General features: G+C 36.1%; 1 protein-coding gene across 1 annotated transcript; it reads right to left on the bottom strand.

The window, feature by feature from the left end:
- Window positions 1-2,683: 2,683 nt before the first annotated feature.
- LOC143548777 (ethanolamine-phosphate cytidylyltransferase-like) lies at window positions 2,684-11,556 on the bottom strand. The gene is made up of 9 exons (XM_077039865.1): window positions 11,172-11,556; window positions 9,276-9,511; window positions 8,392-8,570; window positions 7,296-7,367; window positions 6,688-6,755; window positions 6,007-6,127; window positions 5,755-5,820; window positions 5,015-5,137; window positions 2,684-3,133 (listed from the first exon to the last, which is right to left on the bottom strand). Exons 1-9 carry the CDS (start codon window positions 11,465-11,467, stop codon window positions 3,062-3,064), a joined length of 1,233 nt encoding a protein of 410 aa, XP_076895980.1. The 5' UTR covers window positions 11,468-11,556; the 3' UTR covers window positions 2,684-3,061.

The following is an 11,556-nucleotide window of genomic DNA, read 5'->3' as shown; positions in this document are numbered from 1 at the left end:
GCTACGATCGAGTAGATCCTAGTCGTACGAATAAATGACGTTTGCGTTAGTCTAGTCTCCAAGTCGGTCTCCCCGATAGGCGGATGGTTCAGCATCTTGATGAAAGTAAGGTTTGTGATTGGAGAAATGGCATAAGATTCATATCACAATAATAGTGATGATGGTGATTTTCTGTTGAAGCTTGAAATTTGAGTCTTTGCATAAAGGACATCCAAAAACAGCATGGTGGAATGGGATTGGATGTATACATTTTAAACTTTATGTAACAGTATATAATTATTAGTTTCATATCATTTTCAACTAAATGATTTGTTTTGATCAACTAAACACTTTGTTAAAAATAATATAAGTAATTATTCTTGATATATACATAATTACTCTAAATTGTGAACCAAGTCAGTTTCTCGTATCTTGAATCATTCTCTTATAAACATACCTTATTATTTTGACATAGTATCGATGAGTTTTTGCTCGGTGACGGTATTGATTTGGGTCTAGTGGTGTTTTTGGTGAGAGTCTTGGGCAGGGACTGCCTATTTTGTTTTTGCTAGGTGATACCTTATTCAAGACAATGCTTCCGATATAATGACTACGCAAGACCACGAAGGCTATTGATATCCTAAAATCTCCCCCTAGCTAATCACAGACAGTGGGCAAGTTATCGTTTGTAATGTTGGTTCAGTTATTACAATCAAGGACGGTAAATAGCAATTGAGAACGAAACGATTACAAAGTTTTTCAAACTCTTGATAAGATAAGCAGCACCTGCGGAAGTTTGCTTGAGTTTGAAAAGGGTTGCATGGTGGTACTCATAGGTCGGAAGGGCCAAATTAAAGTTCAAGGGTCCGTCGACCAAGTACCCAACAGCCTAGTGGTGTTTTTGGTGAGAGTCTTGGGCAGGTCGGAAGGGCCAAATTAAAGTTCAAGGGTCCGTCGACCAAGTACCCAACAGCCTAGATACTTAGGTGCTCTGCAGTGTGTTTGTTTTTGCGAAGACGTTTCATTAAAAAACGTCTGCGCGTCCTCTTCCCCTAGAAGTCTTGTACATGTGACTTCTCACCTCTTCTCCACTTCTTCTTCTTTGTTCCTTCATCATCAGACACTTCACTCCAACCCTTTCTCCTCTCCAACCCTAACCTCTCTTCCTCCACTCCTCCACTGTCTCGGCCGACGGCGGCCTCCACTCCACCGCCTCCACTCCTCCACTTCTCCACCGCCGCCTCCACTCCTCCACCGCCGGCCCCTCCACTTACCATCAAGCTCAATCAGGGTTGACCCGGATGGACCAGGTTTTCACCCGGTTAACCGTATATCACAGGCGAGGTCATACCCGCACCCGATTGTAGACACCTCCTTCTCAGCCGCTGATTGAAGATAGAAGAAATTGTTCTTGTAAATTGACATCGGAATTCTCGAATCAATTGGGGTTTCTGGGTTTTGGAATTTATTTATTTATAAAATTGGTGGGTGTGAATGCCAGGTGGAAATTGATTAGTTAATGGTGTTTACCCATAATGAATGATATGAACGTAAATGGTGTAAGGGGTTGAACTTTCGGACCCAAATTCCTTTATCCGGAGCATGATTTTGAATTGATGATATCTCTCAAATTAAGATGGTGTTTGGGATTGCTTATCAAAACAACTTATTAACTTTTAAATTTTATAAATTAAAAAGATGTATGGGTAACGTTATTTTTTAACTTTTTAAAGAAGGAAAAATGAGTTTTTGATAAGTCAGAAGGGAATGACTTATCAAAACAACTTATAAAAGTTAAAAAGAGGTAATATATAAGCAATCTCGGCCTTATTAGTCATTTTGATTGGTTACTTACGCTAAATTTAGATTTATGTTTGAACAGCGGGAGTTGAAGTTGAAAGGTACTTGCTTTTATATAAAGGTTTTGTTTTTAATGACTTTATTTTAACAGTTTGCAGACGTTAAAAAACAAACAGTCTTCTTCTTACAGTCTGCAGATGTTTGGTCCACCTCTTCTGCTGCAGATGCCTGCAGATATGGTCCGCAGACTGCAGATGTTTTACCTCTGAAAAACAAACAGCACCTTATACTCAAGGCCTCCCCCATGAATTGCTTGGGTTTCGAGGATGTTAGTAGTTGTCGGCTTGGAAAAGCCAGTCTAACTAACTGGTTAAGAAAAGAAGTGTATTCGTTCATGCTCGTCTGTTAATAGTATAAACAAACGGTTCATGAATGTAAAGGAACACAAATGAATGAACATCTATATAATAGATGAAAGAGACATAATCGGGAGAATTAGACGTGCACAAATCGGGTATTTAAAAAACCCGGAACCGGTTCAAATCGGGTATTTAAAAAACCCGGAACCGGGTAGGAACCGGTTCCGGGTATGGTCAACAAAAGTCAAACCAGGTTCGGTTCCGGAACCGGTTCCGGGTATAGTCGGGTATTTGACCGGGTTTTGACCAGTTCCGGGTCGGGTTTTGACCGGTTCCTCCGGGTTTTTTCCACCGGTTCCGGGGTCGGTTCCGGTTCCGGAACCGGCTCCGAGGAGAAATCCTATACCCGGTCAGGAACCGGTTCCGGGTATGGGTTAGAACCGGTTCCGGGTCGGTTCCACCGGTTCGGTTCCGGAACCGGTTATTTTGTGCACGTCTAGGGTGAATATCAACTAAAAGTACACGTAAGCATCGATATATTGTGCCTAAAAAAATCATAAAACTAGATTAAAGTGTAATGAGCCTAAATATTTAAATAATATACTAATGAATGTAAGCAAACAAAGATAAACAAACTTAAACTAACGAACAAATACGTTCATAACACAAATAAATAGCTTTTCATTCTATTAGCATTATTACAAAGACAACAGAAAGTTACGGGATTAGGGGAACAAATTTTGTCCAATAAGACATCTTAAAGTAAATCTACACGAATCCTACACGCGGTCAAAGTCAACGTCAAAGATTCAAATGCCGATCCCCCAACACCAAGAAAACAAAAATGTATTGGCGAAGACGAGCTTTTCACTACTCAGCTACACACATACCCTTCAAAATATGACTTCATGTGTATGCATATATTAATCACCTGATATGTAACTCTTACCCTCGTAATACCTTCTCTCACTTTCTCCCTTCCTTTCGTTACATTTCTGAAAAGCGACCGAGAGTTAGTGCAAACCCATCTAAGATTTTAGGTTTTGTGTATTGAAACTATATATATTTAGAATCAGATAAGTAGTTGTAATATGAGACGATCATTTGTTCGAGTGTTGAACAAAATCTGATTTAATGATGAAGTGGTCGAAAAGGACACTTTTTTTATGATGGTATAAAAAAAGACAGAATTACAAATTTTGTCCTTTAAAATAAGACGAATTACGGTTCGTGTCCTTTTCTAAGTTTCCTTGCAGGCGGTGTACTTTAAACTTTTTTTTCCTACAAGTTATGTCCTTTACGCTAACTGGGTTAGAAAAACTCTGTTAAATCCCATCACGTGAGAAGCATGTGAGGGCATTTTTGTCTTTTCACATGTACCTGCAACTTCTTCTTCTTCTTCAAAATAGAAAAATACCAAAAAACTCGCTGGCCGGACTCGAACCCGCGACCTCAGGCCGGACCAGAGCGTAACACACACACACCAGCCAACTGCGCTGGTGTGTCAGTTGGTTTAAGATCGTAAACGTTTTAATATATACATAAACATATCTAAACCCAATTTAATATATACATAAACTAATTATCTTATACGTGTTACAATTGATTGCAGCATTGCATACAGAAAATTAAGCATATGAGTTATGAGAAATCATCAGCCATTCTTTCAAAAGCTATAAAGGATCAAGCAGAGGGGTCTGGACCTAATATCGATAGCAGGTCAAAGATTTCCGAGTTTCTTAACTTGAAGTCGAACCAAGAGCTTCTAATCGAGGCTGTTGCACTAGAAAAATTAAAGGAAAATGCTGAACAAGCTGAAAAATCGGAAGATTTAGAGTGCATTGAGGAAATGATTGCCCTCGTGACCTACATGAACGATTGTTTAATCGAGGCCAAGCAGGCCCAAACCTCTAACCCTGTGCCCATACCTCCTGATTTCTGTTGCCCGTTATCACTTGAACTCATGACTGACCCTGTAATTGTGGCTTCTGGACAGACGATTGAGGTGATGAATTGTATGTTTGAATTCGTCACAGTGAGCTTTACAAAAGCCCTAACATTAATTAAACGAACATAGAACGAATTAATCAATTGCATGGTTAGGGTTTATAATCAAATTGGGTTTAGATATGTTTATGTATATATTAAAACGTTTACGATCTTAAACAAACTGACACACTAGCGCAGTTGGCTGGTGTGTGTGTGTTACGCTCTGGTCCGGCCTGAGGTCGCGGGTTCGAGTCCGGCCAGCGAGTTTTTTGGTATTTTTCTATTTTGAAGAAGAAGAAGAAGTTGCAGGTACATGTGAAAAGACAAAAATGCCCTCACATGCTTCTCAAGTGATGGGATTTAACAGAGTTTTTCTAACCCAGTTAGCGTAAAGGACATAACTTGTAGGAAAAAAAAGTTTAAAGTACACCGCCTGCAAGGAAACTTAGAAAAGGACACGAACCGTAATTCGTCTTATTTTAAAGGACAAAATTTGTAATTCTGTCATAAAAAAAAGATATAATACATTACACAAAATGGCCAGCACGAAATGGTGTAATAAACCCTTAAAAGATATAGATGCTTTTATCAAGTATAACAATCATATGTTTTTATGAATTGTTTATTAATATATATACATATAATAAGTGAGAAAACTACACCCAAATTATATCAATATATAAAAAACAATAAAAAATGGTTGGTTGTTAAGAGTTCTTAAAGTTCTTAAATTATTTATAAGTTATGTAACGATATATAATATGTATTAACTTAACCTAATTTCATCAATATAAACATATAACAAGCCGAGCCAGCTCACTCACACCCCCGAATTTTGGTTAGTTACTGCTTATAAAAATTATGCATTCGAAGGAAAGCAAAGGAACCTGATAAGCCTCATGATTTGATACAATCCTCTTTATTATTGTGCTTGTAGTGATGTCAATAGGACTTTCTAAAACCTTTAATATGTCCATACTTCTTGGAACATCATATGGATCGCGATCATCCTGTCAGATCAATGACAGTAAAAGTTTATGTCAAAGCAGTAAAAAAGATATTTAAAAACACAAAGCTATAAACAATAAAATACAGGACAGTCTGCATGAACAGAGATGAGCTATACAGTTTCTCTGTTTTTCAAACAACCTTAAATTATACACAAAATAGAAACTGATTAACATTTTATTACCAGTTTTAGCAACAAATGATATACCTATAAGGACCATAAAGATTTAATTGCAAAGTTTAAGGACTAAAAGCTCGACTCCATAAAGGATTAAAGGGTATAATGGTACTTAAAAAAATTTAACAGCCGAACTGCCAAATATAAGTTTCAAATTTAAGCACCACCTATGTAATTTTGAAAAGTTAAAAAGAAGAAATCATAATTTCGCACAATCCACAGGCATGATTGATCTATTTTACTCAAATATAAATAAGAATAGATTTAAGTACTATTTCAAACTTGTACATATAATCTTTGTAAAAACTTTTTATGCTCAAGCATTTTTTTTCCATATGTGGTGACTAGTTTGACATCAACCAGTGCCACATCAGCAATTTACAAATAAAATTAGTAAAGTTCATTTTTATTTTGTGCAGCTTGCCCTATAATTTATCATACCTTTTCATAATCATCATCCTCTGCCACTGTACCATGGACAACCAAAGAGATATTAAAGGTTGTGATCTGCATATTTGAAACAAGAGCGATTAAGAATCTCTTTAAACCAAATATGTTTAGACAGAGGAATAAATGATGTATCTTAAAAGGCAATCAAAAGACAGCAATGTAACTTTAAAAGGCAAAAGAGGAATAAATGATGTATCTTATTTAATGAAAAAAGAATATATTTTGAATTCTAATGTAACTCACCATATCCTTTGAAATCTCCCATGGAGCACCAATAATAACCTCATCCACATACCGACAAGCCAAAACACTTAAGCTTCGTTCATGGAGGTTCATGATTGGACGGTGGGCCCCTCTATTAGCGCTGAATTAACAATTAAACAATTTATGTAAGCTTTGCAGCCAAAAATCATACAAGAGGCTAAAGGTAGCAAGATGGACGGGTTGGAGAACAGGTCAAAACGGGTCGGTTTGATTGAAACAGGCCGGGACAGGTTGTCCCGCTTGTCAGTCCATTTAGAAAAAATATAATTAGTTATGATTATGAAAACAATAATATCACAGCTAAAATCTAAATCTTCAAATAGATTATTTAATAGGTTGTATATTTTATAACGTTAAAAGTGGCGGAAGGTTAATCATTCATAATGTGGCGGCGTCTGATAGCCAAAAGACGAGAGTACATGCACCAATCGGCCGGTGTCCCGATGGTGAGTGCTATGTGCCTTATGTCCAAGGCTTGATGAAAATACTATCGAGCTGGGGGTCTCACCGGAAGCAGCCTCTCTATTCCTACGGGGTAAAGGTAAGATTGTCTACATCTTATCCTCCTCAGACACTACCATAACTTTGCTATCACGATTTACTGAGTATGATGATGATGATGCACATAAGCACACATGATTTTGAGGAGGGGGGTCATACCTCACTGTTTGATCTGTGTGGATCCCAACAAGCAGAAAATCTCCAAGCCCATGAGCAAGTCTTAGAATCTGTAATAACACAATTATCTTTGCTGTCAAAGATTTTTAAACACAACTCACAAGAGACGCATAAACCAGATCATAACAATAAATCTTTGTCAAAATATCAACTACTGGTATCCTAATTATGGAAGTCCAAAAATTACTTTGTTAACACTTGTCAAAAAGGTGTATTAATTTCATCTACTTTCTTCTTAAGAGTTCAAAATTCCATACATGCATTTACCCTTTGAAAGCTCTAAAAATACCATATCGATCCACTACATAGTATAATAAAAAGAAAATCAATTAACTATAACAATCTGTTTCACATGAATAAACAAACTGGAAAACATCATTTCTATGGATCATTTAAGCACATAATGTGTTCAGTAAAACCTACTGACATAAGAAACTAATCTTAATTTAAGTGTTTTAAAAAGGCAAATATGATATTGCAAAATTCAGAATGTTGTATCTAAAATTTTGAACTTTTAAGAGGGATAAATGCAAAATACTGACAAAAAATAACAATAGATAACCAGTTATGTGATATAAAAATTGTCCTACCTCCACATGTCCAGCATGGAAAAGGTCAAATGCACCATCTATATAAACTATACGAGCATTAGGCCCAGCTCCCTGCAAAAAGAAAAAAATATATAAAATATAAAAAATAAAAATATGTATAAAGTAATCAGATACTTATAGCTAACTAAGTAAACTTGTATTTAGGGGTCAAAAAAATATAAAATATAAAAATATGTATAAACATATGTGACAAAAAACATACAGGCTGTCACATAATCTTGTGCATATCCCATGTATTGGGATAATGTATGTGGAGGCATCTAACTATACAACTTTTTTTCATTAATGCCACATATATATTAAAATTACTTAACTGGCCTTAAAAAGATTTAGAAAAGACAAGTATATCTTTGATGTGTTGTCAACATAACATGGGTTATAATATTGTACTTCAAATAATTAAGGGCATTTCGTCATCCGTCGTGATTGTATTTTCAGAACTCGTAAAAGTGACATATCTGACAAAATTTGACATTTATATCAATGACCATGTGTTCCAAAAACATGTTAAAAAAGTTGCAATTTTCAATAAAATTGACAGCTTGTCAAGAAAAAGGTTGCAACGGATCTTTTAATGCACCTTTTATGTTGAACAAAGTTCCTTTATAATCAAATGCAACAAACATTAAAAAGGTTGCTTCTAAAAGGTCACATTAAACTCAATTTCTAGTATTGACTTAAAGATGTTGAACAACAAACATACTTGGGTGACCTACAAAGTATCTTTTCAAGGTATAGGTGGCCTTTATGAAAAAAATTGAATACTCGGGTGGCCTTTATGAAAAAATTTGAATACTCCAGTGGCTTCACATACATTATCCCCAATAATTTCTATAATTTGTAATCTTTAATTTATTTATAAGCCCAAAAATCTCATTAATGTATAATCCTTTGCCTTTTGGAAATGAATGGTTCCTTAATCCATATAGCTTTATGAAACATAACTGGCCTAGAAATGTGAAATATTTGAGTCACATTTATAATCATTTTATAGAGTACAGCATAAGGAAATCAAGACTGCAAATACTATAGCTATCAGCCCCTAGAAAACTGAAAACACTATATGAATGAGCACCTTTTCATTAGAAAACTGAACAATCCTGCGAGATGTAGGAAGAAAATGAGAAACGCGGGTCCTACTTCCAGAGCCACCATCATCATATTTCTGGTTGTGACCGTGGCTAAATTGTCTTTGCAAAGAAGCATGACTAGGACTCTCACTACTTCTCTCTCGTACACAAAGAAGCATTCGCCCTGTATTTGTCATATTGCCCGAAAAAAAATGAAAAAGTTATTCACCAAACCAAACAAAACTTAACCTATGGCCAACAAGAGAGCGGGTTATACACAGTTCTAATATTTTTTGAGTTTAAGCATTTATCTAGGGGTGTGCATGAGTCGGTTTTGGCCCAACACAGCAACCATTACAGAACTTTCTGTTAACTGGAGAATGAATGATAACCGATAGATTATCGTTAAATCAGTTATGGTTAATTGGTTTTACATGTAGATTAAGTTCGGTTATGGATCACTTAACCGAAAATAGGTCAGGAAATGCTTGGGACTGACTAAAATAGCCCAAAACAATGTATTGGGTATGAAAGTTTCGACTTGAAATTATTTAATTGTTATTCGACAATTGGGCTTAAAAAATTTGACTAAATCATCGGTTATGGATTGGTTAAAGGTAGTGGGCTGGGTCGATTAGCCATGGTTTACTAAAACATGGGTCAGTCGGTTATGGACTAAATCTCTGTGCAAGTTCGTTCACTTAAACATGCTTATACCTGTTCTTTTACTTTCATTTAGTTACGTGTGTTTATTTCCATTAACATTTTAGGCCCAATATATCGTAGTCTAGTTTTAACAACCTTTAGGCCCAACGTATAGCTCAGTTATGGTCGTTCATCTATGTTGAGTTTGTTATAAAAATGAAGCAAAATGAAGTATAGTTCATACCAACAATATCTGTGCTTGATACACCTTCGGTTCTTTTTATTTGCTTATAACGGCCCACTTTCTTTGCAAGAGCATATGCATCGGTTCCATCAGGGAGAATACACGGATCATCTCCATGAATAATATAATCTATATTATATTCATCAAACAGTTTCCTCATAAATTCTTCAGTTATAGCGTAAGGTGCATCAGGAATGACTTCGTCAACCCATTTCACAGCACTAACCATAAGCATCCTAATATAAACAAAAAAAAGGTGAAAATCACATAATTTGTATTTGATGCTATAATAGATGTAATCATTTAGACAGATAAAATATGCTTACCTTATTATGTATTGATGTCGATAATATTCATATTCTTATTATTCTTTTGGAGAATTACGGGGTAGAATGATGGAAGAAAACCCAGAAATCAATCAGAACCTCAACGGAAACACACAACAATATAGGATTTTAGAATAACTAGCTTAAAGGGGCATAAAACCTCAATGCATAATATTGGTTACAAGCCAATAAGAATATGCCCAGTTGGTACACTAGTGACCACGACAAAAAACATAAGCAAAAGAGACCTAAAAATGCAAAACTAAATACGTATCAGGAAAATAGAAGATAGGAAAACAAGATTACCCAAACGAAAAAAGTTTACGCAGCATTCAACTTCTACGTATTTGCATGTGTAATTGTCAAACTTACATATATAGCATCATAAAAGGCTCAAGGGATTGCCACTTAAGAGGGAATATCTATTTCACACCTTTTTTAGTTGAAGTCACAAGAACGGTGGGTGCCATTTAAATTTAGTGGCATCCATCCTTTGTCATCTAATTTTCTCATAAATTTTATCTACGCAACAAACCACATTAATTCAAGAATTGCCAATATAAAGCAAACATGAAAATGAGAAGGTGTAAACCTATAAACTAAAAATGTCATTTCCAATTTCCATGTATTTATATGTTATAACAACTTATTATCTCGTGTTCACTTTTAGGATTACTCCACTCAACGTGGCACTAATTTTGCCCTCAAGTCCACACAGGTCACCTTTCATAGAACTCACAGTAACTAAAATAATATCAAGTAGTGCTCTACCTAATTGCTAACCCCTTAGACTAGTTATGTTCTTATTTATCGTTATCATAGTGTATAGGGTATCTGTGTGATATCCAACTCTACATATAGAGGCCATATGAACACAGTCAATATACATTACGCTCAGTGGCGAAGCTTGGACTAAAACACCGAGGAGGCCAAATTCAAATTGTATACAAAATTTCACAAACGAAGGGCCCGGGCTCAAATTTTCGGCAAAAACGTCTATATTTACAACACGTATAAAAAAATTCGGGCGAAAATGGCTAAATTTTACACTACGTATAAATAATTTCGGCCGAAAACGGTTAAATTTTTTACACTACGTATAAAAAATTTCGGACAAAAACGGGTAGATTTACACTACTGCATAAAAAACAGGGGAGCCACCCCGGGCCCTAAGCAATCTTCGCCATTGATTATGCTCCTTGGTTTTAAAAAAGTCTGCCATGTAAAAGCCCTGTCTACCATTGGTCAACGACAAAAACTAATCATCGACTCAGTATTAAGCTTATAATGCCCTTTTTCCTTAGTTATTAAAAGCCTCCTCCACTTCTTGCGCCTTCAGTGCGCCTAGCGCCTTTGATACCTATGGTTTTTTCAATCGCCTAATGGTATCATATTTACGGAAATGACAACACATAATTAGATATGGCCCCACACATCTTAACCTGAGTAACAAGCAGTAGACCTAGCAAGATTACAAAGCAAATGCATCAACTAATAACCTAACCAAACATTAGCATCAATTTCCAAATAATAATAATGAACCTAAAAGTGAAGTGAGATAAACTATTACCTTTCATTGAGAGGTGTAACAGGAGGTCCTTTATTAGCAATGATTTCAGCGTCGCTAACAACTCCAACAATCAATTCATATCCCAGAGCACGTGCTTGGCGGAGAGCGTTACAGTGTCCGTAATGCATCATGTCAAAACACCCGTCCATGTACACACGCACAGACCTCTTCTTCTTCTTCAGTTCCGGCCAGGCCGCGGTGGTTACCGCCACTAACGACAGTCCGGCTACCAGACCTCCGATCAACCATGTAGCCAATAATCGCTTCGAAGAAGAAGCTTCTACATCTGAACCCATATTTAGACTGATTGAGATGGATCTTGTTTGTTTGATTGATTGTTATTGTTATGTGTTCGTTTTTACCCTTAATTGCTGCTTTCTCTCGG

This window comes from Bidens hawaiensis, unplaced genomic scaffold, assembly GCF_021521415.1.
Source record: "Bidens hawaiensis isolate Kalapana, Puna unplaced genomic scaffold, B.hawaiensis_p1.1 tig00015249_1, whole genome shotgun sequence".
In the NCBI taxonomy this organism is placed as follows: domain Eukaryota; kingdom Viridiplantae; phylum Streptophyta; class Magnoliopsida; order Asterales; family Asteraceae; genus Bidens; species Bidens hawaiensis.
The sequence above is the reverse complement of the archived record's forward strand: the minus strand, read 5'-3'. Positions and strand labels throughout refer to the sequence as shown.